Raw genomic sequence first — 17,675 nt, forward strand, 5'->3', positions numbered from 1 at the left:
CAGGTTTTGACTGAAGTGCAGTGGGGGAAAATGCTGTCAAAATCCTTTGTGTGCTGTGAATAGAGAATGAAGATTGCTTGTTTTTGTTGCCTGAGATGTGGCGTCAGCACAAAATGAGCCCTCGGCAGCAGGAGGACCACAGCCATAGAGATGCACAGACTAAGCCGCATATAATTACTTTGATACCCTTGCAACAAGACATGCTTTCTCAGGGGTACCACAAACAACACGATTTTATTTCATAAAATAGGCTGAGAGCAGTCAAGAGAGTACTTGTAAATCAAGGAGAGGGAAGTTTAATTCATGTTTTAGTGCAGCTCTGTTGTAGTGGTTTGCTTTTGCTGATAGTTCATTAAAATTGCAGTGCTTTTCTTACTTTTAAGGAGGAACACATTCATTGTGGATAATAGAATTTGCTGTCCATTTACTCTTTTAGAACTGAAACAAGTTGGTCTTAATAGAAGCAATGAACCAATGTAGCATTTTTGTATTAGTATATCAGGCTGTGCTTGTGAATACTGATGTAACTCTATGATAAAATATAACTCTTGTTTTTGAGCAAGAAACACTGAGAATGGTGGGGATGGATTTGATAAATAGACCACCAGTCACTTATTTACTTAGCATGTAGGAAAACAGATTTCTGCCGCAAGTGAACACAGTCACTTAGACAAGAGCCATGTTGTTTGCATAGACTAATTGAGTTAGTGAGGAGCTAGATGGTGGAGCAATGAGCCGTGGCGTCGTTGTGGTTATCACGCCGGTGTGACTCGTCTGCTTTAATGAGGGACCGTGGCGTCTGTCTCCAGCCTCAGCGGAGCTTCTGTCATGGCGGCTGAGCCTCTGAGGTCCACCTCCTCCCCCCTCCCACGGCTGGGCCAGGTGGAGGCCCACGGGCCGTGCAGGTGACATATGGCCTCGCTGGGATGCCTGTGTCGCCGAGGGCAACGCATGGGCTCCAACGCGAATGTGCCAGCCGAGCACGGCTAATTGCCATGCAGCAAGCGATGGATTTCTTCTTCCTTTTCTGAATCGTAGCAGACCGTGCTGCCGCACTGCCCGCTGTGGTGGAAGAGGACGGAGGAATGGTCACACCAGGGGTTACCTCTCTGGGGGCATCTCCTTGGTTGACCTTTAAAATGTTCACTGGAGCAGTGAAGTGAGCTTCATTTGCCTTCTGTTTGTAGATGAGTGTGCTGACACACTGTACCATCGCTGTGTGGTCGTGCGCTGACCACTGAGTGAACTGCTGAGTTGCAGTGTGTTGTGTTTGATGACCGGGCCTACAACAAAACAGAAAAATAATAACATTATGTGTCAAAAAATGAAACAGATCTCCAGGTAATCTCCAGATTGACCCTCTCCTCTCTCTACCTGTGAAACACGTTGGCATGTAGCCAGTGATCAATAAAGGCTTTTTTATTTTTAGACAGGAGTACCTGAATTCTTGTGTTTTTTCTTTGAGATTTCCAGGTAAACTCCCATCAGGCCTTGACATAAAAAGCTATTCAAAGTCGTACTGCTGTCTGTAGGCTGTGGTGGACACAATCTTTTGGCGTACATTGATGATGCAAGTCACAGGCTTTCAAAGTGGCAATTTGCAGAATAATGTATATAGCAATGATATGGCCTGCTTCCCTGCCACCTGTTCAAGTGCCAAGCAGCATGACCTTGCAGAGCCCATTTACTAGCACTGAGACTCAGATCGTCTCCACCAGTAAACAGCTCATTAACACTCGCACATTGTTTTAAGCGTCCGCCTCCACTGTAGATACTTATGACCAGGTTTAATTGTTCTTGCACTTAACGAGCAGGCTATGCGAGACTGTTACAGCATGGTGTGTAATGTCACAGTTGATTGCGGTGAGTAAAATAGTCATAAACCCAAGGCATTGCTGACAGTGGCATTGATTAAGCGACGGGTGGGGTTTTATTCAAGTCCTCGCAATGAAAAATGAGCCTATTAGTCCTGCACTGTTCTGGGCGGTGCACAAGGGAGGTGAAAGCACATTTTTGGGGTCTGGTAGCACCAGCCATAGCTACTCTCCACAGCGCAGTCAAAACCTCTCCCTCGGCACGGCATCCTCCCAATGTCATTTCTTTTCTCTCTCTGTAATTTCACATTTGTATTCACAAACGTGTGATTTGTAAGTGCAGATGGCATTGTTTTGGTCTCTTTTTTCTCGTAAGCGTTGCGTCAGTGTGCTGATGAGCAGCGCTAGCCCAGGGTTACGTGGAATTTGGCTGCATTTTGTTGACGCCAGCCAGAGCATATTCATACAGCGTGAGTAATCTGTGGATGTTGATGTTCTCTTGTCACACACACGCACACACACACACCCCGCTTGCTCTTCTTAAGTCACATTGCCGCTGACGCGTCCAAAAGAGAGGACTCTGGGGTAGCTGCTGGTGGTGGTGGTTACGTGTCGCAGCGTTTGCCTGCCATCCATAATATCTCCGCACTTGGCGCGCTTAAGAGCAAAACAGTCGACGGCGTCCTCCCATCCACAACCATCACTGTCAGTGTCAGGGAGCTCACATCAGTGGCAGCACCTCACGGCGGTACAGTTTGCATCACAAGAGTTTTCGGGAGAGCTAGCAGAGCTGCTTGTGTTTTTATTTCCCTCTACCTCTGTGTCTGGCTTGTGCTTTGTTTATTGTTTATGGGAGAGGAGACTTAAACTTCCTTCTGCCGAGGAGTCCCCCTGCATTGGCTGGGACTGAAAGGATGTGTGTATAATCCCGTATGTTTTCAGTATGTCAGTATGAGTCCTTTGAGTGCACTAATGGCATTATACGGAAAACTAGAAAGAAAGTCATTATGTCAACTCACCAGTATTAACCTTTGCTATCCCACTCTCTCTCTCTCTCTCTCTCTCTCTCCCTCTCCCTCTGTCTCTCCATCTCTCTGTGTCCCTGCAGTGTGCCGTGGCCATGTACGATGGGGCGCGGGTGCCTTCCCCTCAGGACGCCAACGGCTTCCCTCAGCAGCCGGGGGTCTCGGCGGTGCGGCCCAAGTCCGACCATGAGCCCGAGGAATGAGGGGAGGGGATGGATGGAGGGAGGGGCGGGGAAGGACAGCTGGAGCCTGTGGCTGAGGTGAAGCAGGCCCACCATGAGATCCTGACCAATGAGCAAACGGGCGGGTGGAGCTGAAATGCATGGAGCTGCAGGAGATGATGGAGGAGCAAGGGTGAGACTGCAGCACTACAGCAAACCCACACAGAGAGAGAGAGAGAGAGAGAGAGAGAGAGACAGACAGAGAGAGAGAGAGAGAGAGAAAGAGAGAGACTCGTTGACTTTTAAGTTTCCGTTATTATCAGTCACAAAGAAACCAACATGAAGTCAAAACAGAAAGAGAAAGAGAGAGGGAGAGAGATAGAGAGAGAGTGATTAAGAGAGAGGAGAGAGATGAGCAGAGAGAGAAGGGGGATATTAAATGTTAGGTAAAGACAGAGAAGGGTGAGGTATTCAATGTAAGGTGGTTATCTCTTTGGTAAGATAATATGATATGGTTTTGTGTCGCCAAACAAGCGAAGCTCGCTAACATTCTCTCTTAGACCAACAGGAGTGTCAGGCAGTGTGCAGATAGCTCATCTGTTTGAGCTTTTGACATGTCTCTGCCCACACAGTAGGCAGCCAGCTAAACACAGAACACTCTCACAGAGAAGGTTTGACATTAAAGCCTTGCTAGTCGGGTTTCTGCTTTATCTCTCTCATAAATGTGTTTATAGTGCAGTGCGATTTATTTGGTGCTCATTAGAGCTCCTCTGTTTTTTTTATGGACACCAACAAAAGACACAGTTTCTCTCCCTGAGTGAAAAAACAAAAAGACAGTCACTGAAGGACACGTCCCCCCCACCCCCTCCGCTACTTCTTCTTTTCCCTCCTTCATTAGCATTTCCTCCCGTAACGCTAAATCGGTGGATGTGGCTGCTGCTGCACTAAGCGCGGCAAGAGGCGGATTGGTGGGCGGTCTGGCGTCGGCGCCATCCCCACCGCAGAGACATGGATCGGCGCTGGATCCTCAGGCTCCGAGCTGAGCGACTCAAAGTGTGTTTGAGGGGAAGCGGGAGGCTAGCCGTGACGCTAATTAATGGCGAGCCGGGTGACCTTGCGTCGGTGCAGCAAGGGCTGCAGAGTCCCAAGTTTCTGGCAAGTGAGAGAATCTCGTAAACACAAACACTACCAGTTGAACTGAGCGCCATATCAAGCCAGTGATGTCAGTTTCATTTTTTATCAGCACTGATTACTGCAGAGGTGAAATAATCTGTCACGCGTATGGATAACAATGTCAAAGTCAAACAGTCATTAACATGAGCAGCAATACTTATTTGTGGTTAGTAATTTGCCTTTTTAAAGAAAATCTTAAGAAAATTAAGAGAACTCGCAGTTGATCATTGTCAGACTCAACCATGTAGATTTCTCAGGAGTGAAAACTGAGATGAATATGACATGAGAAAAAGTCCACCATCTCTCCCTGGTCTGCGACTAGTTCTCATGTTTGGTTCGGAGATATAAATACGACATAAAGAGCTCCCATCTTGAATGTCCCTTTGCGCTCTGGGGCCTCTTCCCTGCGGCACATTCCTCACACAGACCGATAGCCACATCCTTCAGTGCACATGTGTCTCTCTCCCATCCCTCTCCCTGCTGCTCCAGCTGTTCCGGCCTCGTCCTTACCTTCATCACTGTCCTCCGTGGGTCCAGATCAGGAGGGCCGCCCAGCCGTGCTTCCCTCTCCGTGACGTGAATAACTCCGCTGCCTGTCTGCTGCCTTCGGTGGCACCAGAGTGGACTAGTCCTGATTAAGTCTCCGCAGTAATGGCCGACAGATTGATGGACCCGATAGCGGAGGCTGGACGAAGAGAAACGGGGAGGCCAGCAGTGCCATCTGCCAGGGACGCTGCCTCCGCGTGGGCTAATTGCCCCCCCCCCGCCCCACCCCCGATTTGAGATTGATGTAAAGGCACCATATGCCTGGTGCAGGATGGCAGTGGAGGCTAGGGGGTCGGTAATGAGGACGGGGAGAGAGAGAGAGATGGATGGATGTGAAGTCTCGGAGTCACAGTGAGTTTTTTACCTGTAAGGTTGGGCGGAAGACAAACTCAATACTCAAGATGTTGTTTTGGGAAATAAGTTCGGAGGGGGGGGGGGGGGGTTTGATCAACTTGGAAACAGGTCAGTTGCATGTTACTATATGTTTTTTTTGTCTGCCTAATTTGGCCAAGACTAGATAGTAGAGGAGGTAGGCCAAAGGTTTAAGGGATCTGTGTGTGGGGTGGGTGGGTGGGTGAAAGGCATTAGCATGAATTAAAAGGACTGCTGTAGGCTTTCTCCATCTGCTGTGGATTTAAAGGCTCCATGCTAGTCCTGGGGCTGTGCTCATTTACAAAGGCTCCAGCAGGCAGGAGTAGCAGAGCCTAGAGCAGGCAACAGGGAAACATTTTGTTGACAAAAAAGCTAGAGTATTGTATATATTCAAATCATACAAAAAGATTATGCAGAGAAACACCCCCTGGACCATATCTGGGAGTCATAAATTCATGCACAGTGCTCAACCTCTCATAGCCACAACACACACACATACAAACTGACCAAGAGAGATTGAGAGAGAGAGAAAAGAAAAAGAAAAGCACAAAAGTGTGCCCACACTGAGAACAGAAATACACACACAGTCAGAAACAACTCAGAGAGAGAGGGAGAGAGAGAGAGAGAGAGAGAGGGAGAGGGGGAGAGAGGGAGAGAGAGAGAGAGAGAGGGAGAGAGAGAGAGAGAGAGAGAGAGAGAAAGAGAGGGAGAGAGAGCGAGAAGGAACGGGCACGGGTGTAATTGTCTACCAAGAGCGCCGTCGCCTCAATTGGAGAGCCAGAGCTAAGGCAATTGAAACAATCTGCTTGTTAAGCTCCCGCCGAGCCTGATAGCCAACAAGCCCCCCTCCACTGACCCCTCCACTCGGCCTCTCCTCCTGCAGGTCCGCCCCCACTCACAGCAGTCAACAGTCCCCCTCCAGAAGGGACCCGGTGAATGGCTAAAGGAGGGAGTGAGCTGTCCCTCTCCATTACAGGGCCCTATTTTGGAGCGAGAGGAAGGACACATGGTACTCAGCAGAAAGGGCTGAACAGTGGATGCCTATTAGAATCAGCATTGGGCCTTACTGTAGCTACGGGAAACGTGACGCTGGTGAGGGGGTGCTCCTCCTATTAAGCCTAGCACAGGCAGTACAAACAGCAGTTACATGCATGAGAAGGAGACATGCTAGCAACAACGGTTACATTATGGCAGGAATATGGAAGGGAATAATGTTAAGCTAGTAAATAGATTTTGTCTAGTTGTTAAATTAGCTTTAGTTAGACATTACCCATCAATCAAGTTAGGGCCCCATAGTGTTTCTCAACTAATTTGGGAATAGGTACCTCAGAGTTAATGCCTCATATTGACGTGCCAGAGGCAGAGGCTGCTGTGCATAGAGGCTGGTGCGTTGCATCCTCCATCTGTGGGAGTAGGAGGAAATTCAGTGTTTGGCTTAAGGGCAATTTGCAGCCTGGCTCAAACCCAGAGCCCTTTCCATACCAGGACAAGACCCCTCCACACTGAGTCACTGCCTCCTCCTCCTCATCTGCAGAGGACCAGAGGAAGAGTTCATATGTATAAAACATGAGCCTTGTTAAGCACTTTACGGATGATTTTGTCTGTTTTTAAGGAATTATCTCATGCTGTCTCAGAGCCTCCTAATTCTGAACCCCTTTAGTACTTTTCATCTAGTAGTAGCTAGATGAAAAGTAGGAGACGTCTCTCCTCTTTCCTGATGCAGCTGCCGCTGAGTAGCAGGAGACGTCTCTCCTCTTTCCTGATGCAGCTGCCGAGCGCTCCAGTATTGTGCCGAGCACAGCGCTTTGCTCTCCCTCTTCCTCTTCCTCTCCCTCTTTCTCTTTCCTCTTCCTCTCCCTCTTTCTTTTTCTTCCTCACCTCTCCCTCTCCCTCTCCCTCTTTCTCTCCCTCTTCCTCCCCTCTGAAGTCTCCACCGTGTTCACCGCGTAGACTCAATGCATTATTCAGCCTTTCAGCCCCTTTTCTCCAGCTGCCGCTACGCAACTACCATTCAGCCGTTTTGCACTGCTGTGCCCCCTTTACATACATTTGCGCGCCGTGAGGCGTAAACAAGTTTAAAAAAAGTGACTTTCGTTCGCCTCTCTGCTTATTTCGCTCTCCTCCCCCTCGGGCCCCCGTTTCTGCTCTAACGATGTTTCCTTCGCCACACCGTGCGCACGACATCCATGCAGTATTCAGCGGACGACACCGCACCACACACATGTGCCATGCGCACCACATCCATGCAGTATTCAGCGGACGACACCGCCCACACACATGTGCCATCGCCCGACATCCATGCAGTATTCAGCGGACGACACCGCACCACACACATGTGCCATGCGCACCACATCCATGCAGTATTCAGCGGACGACACCGCACCACACACATGTGCCATGCGCACCACATCCATGCAGTATTCAGCGGACGACACCGCACCACACACATGTGCCATGCGCACCACATCCATGCAGTATTCAGCGGACGACACCGCACCACACACATGTGCCATTGCGAGGGGGCAGCGCACAGACACTGTATTATTGAAGGGGCTTAATCAGAAGTGGTGTCTGTCCGATCAATAGCCCCGTCGGTGCAGGAGGGGAGTAGAGGGTGCGGGGGCAATTAATGGCCCACAGGCTGCTGTTAATGGAGGCTGCCTCTGACTCCTCACAGTTTTGTGTCTGATTGGTTCAATCACCGTGTAATCAGAATTGTGTGGATGTGTGTGTGAGAGAGAATGTGTACATACTATATGTGTGTGTGTGTGTACAGTATATGTGTGTGTGTGTTTGTGTTTGTGTGTGCGACTGTGCGTGTGTGTGTGTGTGTCTGTGTGTTTGTGTGTGTGTGTTTGTGTGTGTGTGTGTGTGTGTGTGTATGCGTGTGCGCGTGTTACAGTTTCAGGTTCAGGAACCAACTTTTCGAGCTGGCTGCTGATGCTGCAGTGTTGTGTGTGAGTGCATGGGGCTGGGCCAGTCTCTCCAAATGAGCTGCGCTGATGGTCCAGGTGCTTATTGAGCTACCTGCAAAAGTGCTGAGCGCTGCTCTCCCCTCACTGCCCTCTCCATTAATACTCATTCAGCCCTCAAACAGAACAGAAAGGCCATTCGTCGGGCGTGGAGGCCCCTAAACACTGACCATAGCACTTTCCCCCCTACACATCACGCTGCCACTGCAGTCCTCAGTGGCCCCTCCACCCTACACACACACACACTCCACCCCACACACACACACACTCCACCCCACACACACACACACTCCACCCCACACACACACACACACACTCCACCCCACACACACACACACTCCACCCCACCTCAGTTAAATGTACAGGGTGATGCCGTCGCGCCGAGCCGTTAACGTGTCACATGGGCAATCAATACTCCGGCAGCAGCTCGTAGCTCTTCAGTATTAATGGGTTCGATTTCTCAAAATTGACTTTCAATTCCTCATTTGAGGGAACATGCGTTTAGGAAGATCATTTGTCAGGCCGCCGCGGAGCGGGACTGTGAAGGATTACGTCCAGCAGCCGGACGCAGTCAGTGGAGACGGACAGTGTTGTTCATGGGTAGTTTAAGGTCAGGCCTGTTGGGTTGAGACTGAGGAAAATGGAATATCAGGTCGGGGTTCGGCTGATGCGTTTAGTATCCATGGTCACAGCTCTACGCTGAATGGAACGGAAACAGGGGGCTTAGTCTGAGCCTCTTGTGAGCTCTGTTACCCTTTCTTCTGATATTTTTGCTAGCCTATCTCTTTTAGCTCAGAGTGCTTATCTCTTATGCCCCCAACAAAAGACGGAGCTCATCGGAGGCATCCTGTGATGTGGCAGATTGCAAAAAACCGCATGCAGCAGCAAAGCAGCGCTGGTTTGTCCCCAGGTGACCGCTGTACCCTCCGACCGTCATGCCGACCCAGCGTCCATCCATCACACCCACGGGGACAGGATGTCCGAGGGTCGGCCTCTCTGTGGGTCTCAGGGCTATCTACAAAGGCGCAGGGTGTCCACGGCTTTGATATTTTGACTTGATGGTCTGGCAGGTCTCTCGGAGATAACAGTCCAAGCTGATAGATGTGGCCGAGGAGCCATTCCCATTTGCCGCACGGCCACTATCATATCCGTACCATCTTGTGTGCAGTGAGGACTCACTGCCATTTCATTTCTCCAGCCCTAAAAGTGAACAGTTTATCTGATTTTAATAGCAGTATTAGAGCAAGATTGAGGCTCCTCTTGAAGTCCTATAACAGAAGTAACCAGTTGGGTACTCATACAATGACTAGACAATCTCCGTTTTTATAGCATGATGTGTGACTCAGTCACATCACAGAATGGAGCCGCAAAAGAGGCACACTTAGGGGCCTGGTGCGTACTGGGCTCATTAGTGTGAAGACCTGTGGGCTGGCTCTGCACTCGCCGTGGCGGGCTGTAAATAAAACAGGATGTGTCGCTGAAGAAGAACAGCTCGTGGACAGCTGCTATGGTTTGAAATTGCATTACAGCAGGAGCAGGGGGTGTCACACTGGGCCCCCCACTGCCCCACAACACCCCCACCCCCCACCCCAACTGCTGTGCGGGTTAGCCAGACCTGGCTAATCGTATTTCCTGCCCTGCTGAGCCTGATGGCCGATGCCCGATGGCTCGTTCACGATGGCTGTGATGACGCATGGGGAAAAGTAAGCCCTGTTTAATACCCAAGGGTAAGCAGGCAATCGTTTGAAATGCACAGTTTACATTTGCGGTGGCTTTTTTTTGTGGGAAGGAAATGAATTGCCACCCACTTTGCAGAAAGGGAAAAAAATAAAGAGAGAGTTTCAGCACCGTGGGTCAGTGGACAGCTCCGAGCAGACAGCTGGGTGCCATGAGCAGGGAAATAAATTATCTGCAGTAAAATGACACTTGTGTCGCCACGATGAGAAATATTTTAGGCCCGAACAGAAAAGGGATGTTTTTGTCATGCTAAATGATGCATTCAAAATGTAATTGCTGCTAGATATTTTTCTCTATTTTCTCCCTCAATTTAACAAGGAGTTCATCAGATTTATTAATAAGAATGCTAAAGTAGCCTCTAAGGCTCTCAACTACTCTTGGGTTTGACTTTACCACCAGCTCAAGAACAATATTTAGTATTCAAAGGAACACGCTTCACAGGTCCTAATTAGACTGAGGCAGATATCTTCAGCAGCTATAGTTTCCCCCTCAATATACGCTGTGTATGAGTGGCCTTGAGGTGTGTGTGTATTAGTTAACTTAAGGGTGTGTATGTGTGTGTGTGACATTGAGGGTGTGTATGCGTGTGTGACCTTAAGGGGTGTGTGTGTGTGTGTGTGTGTGTGTGTGTGTGTGTGTGTGACTTTAAGGATGTGCTTTACCCACCCAGCTGGGCTGTTCCCAGATCAGCCAGTGGTATTTGTTGGCACCCCTCCAGCAGGTAAACTGCTCGGACCCTGTGACTCCAGGTCAGGTGCTGCTGTTCTCCCTTGTTGAAATGAAAGGGATGACGATGCATTGTGTTCGTGCTGTGTGTACTGTGCTCACCTGAGAAACTGTTTTTGGGTTTGCTGTTCATACTTTGGCTCCTTTATCTGATGCAGCCCGAAGCGCACAATGACATGAAGGGCAAACTGTTGTTCTTTTGACAAGCACTTGTTAATTAACAAGTGCCACTTAATTGTGCTCTCCAGGGAACCTTAACTTGAAGTGGGGTGGTTGCACTATAGAGGAAGACAGAGAGAGTGTGTGTGTGTGTGTGTGTGTGCATATGTGTGTGTGTGTGTGTGTGTGTGTGTGTGTGTGTGTGTGTGTTTGCATTGGAGCATTGGGGCATGCATTCTGGAACCTCAGCTATCAGTGGCTGCAGTCACGTCTCAATTACGCGGTACACTGTAAACACACTCCACATATGTTCCAGCTCCACATATGTTCCAGCTCCACAACCCCCCACCACACCACACCCCACCCCACCCCATCCGCTCTCGGTCACGCCGCTAAACGAACACGCCGCGGCCGTCACAGCGTTTCTCCTTCCCCCGGCGGGATGGCGGGCGCTGACACGCCTTGCGCGTGCCCATGTTTTGACGGACGCCGACGAGTCTGGCGGAGGAGATAGCAGCGGCGCTGATATATAGAGTGACTGGCCTCGCCTGCCCGCCCGGGCCGCTTTCTTCATGCTCCGCTGCACTCCAATCTCCACCCTCCCGTCCACACGCTCAGCTTTATAGACCCTTTCATCAATAAAAACAAAAACAATGCTTGAATGTTCTATTTGGGCCCCAATCTACTTCCTCTACATTAAGATAACATATGGAATGTTAAAAACGAAGTCTTGTGGGGCCAACTATGATGCTGATAATGGAACTCTCTTGAAAGGGTCCGGAGCTTATCCTGTAGGAAGGGTAGTGGTCATAGTAATGGCTAGTTGGAGCTAAACAAACAGGTGAATTCATTAGGGGAACGTGAACTATTTTCTTGAACAAGTTCCACAGTTCCACAGTTGAATTTATTCATTGTGTAACTTGAATACATTAATATGTGAACTATATTGTTCATTAAGAAAGGACTATATTTGTATATTGTATTCACCATCTGTGGTACAGGAAAATGTTAGTCTGAAGGGTGAGTGGTAGAGCAGAAATCACAGGTGAATTCCTTAAGACTATGTGAACATACTCATTAAACAAGAATATGTGAACATACTCATTAAACAAGAATAATTTGAACTATATTCATTAAGCAAGAAAATGTGACCTATATTCATTATGCAGGAATACAGTATGTGAGCTATACCCATTAGGTAAGAATATGTGGATTATGTTATTCATTAAACAAGAATACTGTATGTTAACTATATTCATTAAGTAAGGAATTATGTTTAATAGGTATATGAGATGGTGTCTGTGTCTCTGAGATGGCAGTGGAAATGTGGATGGAAGTGGCGTGTGTTTAAAACGAGTGCGTGTTTGCACAATGTGTCTGTGTGCGCTGCATATTTGTATACGACACGAGTGCCTGCGATCTTTGCTCTGCGGCGGATTCCTTGTGCGCCCCCTCCCAAAGCAAACTGACTCTAATCTCTTCCGATATTATCTGAAATCCCTCATCGCATGCTGAGAGGATCGGATGAAGCATGCTAGCTCGGATAGGATTTATCAAACAAACATACAAATGCTCTTAAACCTGCTGACCACGACCCATACTGTTTGAGTATATTTGAGAGCATTAACGCACTTTCCACACAACAAGTGTCTACTATGTACTGTTATTCAGTGCTTCTGAATGCGGTTTGTCGCTGTGTTTTAGTGAAGGTTGTGATGCTTCTCTTCCACAGGTACTCAGAGGAGGAGGTCAGGCAGAAGGTGGGCACCTTCCGGCAGATGCTGATGGAGAAGGAGGGGGTGATCACCAGAGAAGGCTCCCACGCACAGCCACCGTAAGCCACACTCACAAATCCATATGTGTCTGTGTGTGTGTGTGTGTGTGTGTGTGTGTGTGTGTGTGTGTGTGTGTGTGTGTGTGTGTGTGTGTGTGTGTGTGTGTGTGTGTGTGTGTGTGTGTGTGTGTGTCAGTGTCACACGTCACACACATCAGTCATCCCGGATGCTCGCTACAGGGGTGTGTGAGTGTGATTTACGGCGTTTCCCAATAGGCCATGATGATTGGCCTCATGATTGTGATGGATCCTGGACACAGAGCTCATTAGTAGGCAATGTGCTCTAAGCCTGAGAGAGAGAGAGGGAGAGGGAGGGGAAAGACAGAAGGGGTAGAGGAGAGAGAGAGAGAGAGAGAGAGAGAGAGAGAGAGAGAGAGAGAGAGAGAGAGAGAGAGAGAGAGAGAGAGAGAGAGAGAGAGAGAGAGAGAGAGAGAGAGAGAGAGAGAGAGAGAGAGAGAGAGAGAGAGAGAGAGAGAGAGAGAGAGAGAGAGAGGTTACTCATGACTGGGGAACAGTCTACCTATATACATTGACATTTCAGGGGATTTTTTGTTTTTCTTATTGCTTTGTTATCAGAGCATGTCCACAATACCAAATAAATTATGTATGTTAGTATGTGTGAGCCAAAGGCTGTTATGATTAGAGTTTGGAGGAGATATTTGTCTCTGTAAAGTTGATGGGTTGGTTGGGTGTGTTGGTTTGGCACGTTTGCATGTTTTCCACGTTTTGCAATTAGCACCTAATGTTCATGATTCAAATTCATGGCAAGTTGATGGTTTCCTCCTCCTGCTCTCCCTTGTCTCAAGGCACTCTCTTCCTCACACTCTTCCTCACACCATACCCCCCACACACATATGCATATTTTTTATTAAAGCATTAGTCTGCGCAAACATGTCTACACCGCTGACTATTGCTTGTCTGGAAAATCCAGACCCAAATCCGAAAGATTAAGCGTCTGGCTACGAGTAATGAAAATGGCCCAACTAGAGGGGCGGCACCAAGCATGCATTTGAAAATATCCCTGCACGCTATTGGATAACACTACGACCAATGTTTACGGACTTTGACATGGCAGCGCTGTCGTCATCTGTTTAGTTTGCCTCTGGCCCGCCTATATCAGATACACCGATATGATTGGTGCAGCTTAGCTCCAACGGAATGATAATGAGCATTATTACTCATCGCCAAAGTGACTCGCTGAGCAAATTCAATTTGTGCTCTCGCGAGAAGTCTGGATTTCCAGAGTAGATCTATTGGGATATTTTTGGATTATTTGTCTGCTGAATTATCAGTATCATGTGCTCTACATATGACACATGCTGCCCAGGTGCTAACTGTACACAGGAAGTTGGGTTTCCAGCTGCAGTTTGACATTTCCGGTAAAAAGTATAATGTGTATCATATCGCAGTATATTGGTATGTATTGTATCGTGAGTGACCCATGTATCATGATGTGTATCGTATCGTGAGATCCTTATCAATGCACAGCCCTAACACATACACACACACACACACACACACACACACAAACACGCATACACACACTCTGTCTCTCCCTCCCTCACATACACACATACACACACACACAAACACAGCATGTACACATATTCTCTCTTTCTCTCTCTTCTCTCTCTCTCTCTCTGTCTCTCTCTCTCTCTCTCTTCTCTCTCTCTCTCTCTCTCTCTCTCTGTCTCTGTTCATCTCTCAGCACTGTTAGATGCAGGGCTGTTGAGTGGCTCTGAGAATTCTCTCCTCTGTCTCTGCACTCTGTAAAGCCGTGTCCACAACCGTGTCAGCTACAACATCAGAGCACTAGTTAGCTGTATCATGTTCCCACACACACTCCATCATTACCGGACCAGCCATTTTGCTGCCCTCAATATGTCCGTGGCCAGCAGACGGAGAATGATGATTTCCCAAGACTCCCCCCTCCAGAGTGCCACTAGGCAGGAACAGTAGGAGGTCCAGCAGTCTAATTGTCTGGACACTGGACGAGATTCATTGATGGCCGCAGGGGACCCTTCCTCATTGCCTTTTATAATAGTGCCAAACGACGCCAAGCGGTGGACGAGTAAATGGTTCTCTGTCACCACAGCAGAGGAAAGTGCCGTGGAAAAGGCACGATTGGCTAGAAATGATGAGGATGGGGGTGCTGTGGTGAAACTAGGGATGTAACGGTATGAAGATTTAACCTCACGGTTATAGTGACCAAAATGATCACGGTTTTTCTAAAAGTGTGTTCAATATGTTCAGAAAGCACTGATAGGCCTACACAAGCTGAAATAGTTTCAAAGGAACCGTTCAAAATAAAAACTTTAATGTGGACGCGAACATAAAAAGACTCACAGTGGCTACATGATACAGTGCATATTTTGCGGTAAAAAAGTTCCGCCTTTTAAAATCAGGTGTAGCCTAATACGAATCGTAGTTAAAACCATCAATTAGACAACAGAATCAGTAGGGTACCAGTTTTGTTCCATTGTACCAGGCCTACTGTATGTCAAAAGCAGGCTCGGATGAAGCTGGGAAGGATTAAACACACGGTTTCCACACCGCGGTAATCAACAGTGATAATCATGATATTTGAAATGAAAACGGTAATTATTATCGTCAACATTTTTATCGTGGTTTACCATTATACCGGTAATCGTTACATCCCTAGGTGAAACTGCCTACAGTGCCCATACCGTGGGCGCGTGGACCCGGATTGGAGTTTCCCGATCCCACCTCATCTCTCTGTCCCTCTCACTTCCTGTAAATCTCTCCACTATCCTGTCAGGCTAAAGGCATTAAAATCCCCCCAAAATATATTTTTTCAAAAAAAAAAAGGAAACAAGGAATGGCAAGGACATGCTTTGTAGCCAGTCCTGTGCTCACGTGCATCCTGAGGGGAAAAGCAATTTACTGTGAAGATGCCATGTGTCCTGACAGTCCTGGATGCACACGCCGAGAGGAGCTGACAGTCGCCAGGAGTTGAGGTCACATACACGGCTTTCAAGTTCAGCCAACAAACATCAGGATAAACATCAGGACGGGGTGGAATGGTTTGTGCATTTGTGGAAGGGGAAGTGAGGAGGGGGGCAGGGGGGGGGGGGGGGGGTTATCTGTCAGAGATGCAGCATAAGCTGTCAGGCACCAGAGGTGTCCAGCCAAGCGTGCCCCAGAAACGCTCGTAACGTCAACAACACAGTCTAATTTCATACTTCATCTGACATGACCACCTCCCAAAAGGACCGTCCGCTGTCGTCCAGCCACAAAGACACTCCCTCTCTCCCTCCAAACCACCGCTACCTTATCGAACTATACAAATTAGTATCAAAATTCACACCTTCAATAAAAAGAATCACACCATCCGTTCCACGCATTCCAGCACACTGGTGAGGTCCAGAGTCTCCCCCGCTGGAGCCCTAGAGTGGAGCGCTGCGTGTGCTGTCTCGTTTGTGTTGGACATAACTAATGACCCCGCTGAGTCTCCGGCCCAGAGAGCCTGGGGGCGTCCAGTGGGACCGTACATCACCGCACCCCAACCAGGGACACCTGGGTAATGAGAGTGTCCCCTATGGTTACACAAGACCGTGACTCCAACTTCAATAGAGCCTCACACACACACACACACACACACACACACACACACTCTGAGAAGGAAATGTTGTTGTCTCAATTAAGTTGTGGTCTCATAAGTCCTTATGTCTACATTGTGGTCTCATAGGTGTAAACTCTTAGAAAGCACTGTTATGTGATCTTTTTAGAGTTTGAATGGAGACAGTGCTGATACGGTAATTGGAAAGACTCTGACGAGCACTTGCTGAAGTGACATTACCATTAGGCATACATTTCCTGAGTGTGTGCTGTAATCGCGTGACCACGGTCCCCAGCCAGTGACTTGACTTGTCACTTCTTTTGAATGGAAGTGACAGCGACGTCTACTCAGAAAGTCAAGTGTGAAATTTCCACCTGCAGCTCTCTTGAAAGAGATCTGAAATGGGGTTAGGAAGGCGTTGAGCTAGAGAGATCCTCATACAAGTCAGATGATGTATGTTATTTTCTCCTTCAAATGCACACACACGCACACACGCACACACACACACGCACACGCACGCACACGCACGCACACACACACACACACACGCACGCACACACACACGCATGCACACACACACACACACTTGCTTGCTCCTGCTGTATCTCTTTCCTTAGCCAGATCACAGGATCTGAGGATATGAGGACAGCCAACACTGAGAGGATTAGTGAGTGTTCAATGTTCAACAGCATCACTCCACAGCGTGGGTCCACTGATATACCTGAAAAATGTAGCTTTGTGTGTGTGTGTGGCCATGTGTGTGTGTGTGTGTGTGTGTGTGTGTGTGTGTGTCCTTGTCTGTGTGTGCTTTGTGACTCTTTGAGACCATAACCAATCAATATTGTTACGTCTGAGATGTTTGTAGATTGTTGTTGTGCTTCATTGGAGTAAACATGTGAACAAGTAAAGAGCACCGTACACACACACACAGTACATTATAAAGCAAACAAACACTAGAAGATAGACAAATCTGTCCAGGCTAGTTTTTGCATGTCCGTGTGGACTGCCCCCAAGGTGACCTGTGTCTGTCTCTGCCTTCTCAGGGTGGGTCTTCTCCCTCACAGTGACGAGGAGCACCTGGGCGACACAGCGCTCGCCGATGGCTACGAGGAGTGTGACTGGCATGGCGACTACTACGACGGAGACTACAGGTAACGCCAGCGCAGCCCGTGCTCACGTTCAACCTCACACTCGCGCTCACAATCACAGGCACACTTACACACACACTCACACTCAGACTGGTGTTTACTGTCACATCGTACCAAAAGCAGGCCCTCGCTACAACGCCTGTGTGCTGGAGATAGAGTGGGGGAGGTGTGTGTGCCAGGAAGCAGAGGGGATTAGCGCTGTGCCCCAAGCGTCTTTCACATGGGTGTGCAGCCACTGATTAATGTTCCCACCTTTACACCATTTCTACACACATACAAACACACACACACCACACACACACACATGCACATTTAAACAAACACACACACATACACACACACACATACACACTTAAACCCACACACACACACACCAAACTCAGTCTCTCACCCACACACCGCAGTCCGCCACCACAGTCCGCCGTTGA

At 48.4% G+C, this 17,675-nt stretch overlaps 1 protein-coding gene across 1 annotated transcript in view; it reads left to right on the forward strand.

The window, feature by feature from the left end:
* The first annotated feature begins 3,051 nt into the window (after positions 1-3,051).
* The window catches only part of srrm3 (serine/arginine repetitive matrix 3), a 32,602-nt gene continuing 17,978 nt past the window's right edge, over positions 3,052-17,675 (forward strand). Inside the window, 4 exon segments of the mRNA XM_048238176.1 lie at positions 3,052-3,139; positions 3,142-3,193; positions 12,418-12,519; positions 17,143-17,250. Of these exon segments, the coding sequence (XP_048094133.1) occupies positions 3,052-3,139; positions 3,142-3,193; positions 12,418-12,519; positions 17,143-17,250 (350 nt within the window).

This window comes from Alosa alosa, chromosome 2 (assembly GCF_017589495.1).
Source record: "Alosa alosa isolate M-15738 ecotype Scorff River chromosome 2, AALO_Geno_1.1, whole genome shotgun sequence".
Taxonomy (NCBI): Eukaryota; Metazoa; Chordata; class Actinopteri; order Clupeiformes; family Clupeidae; genus Alosa; species Alosa alosa.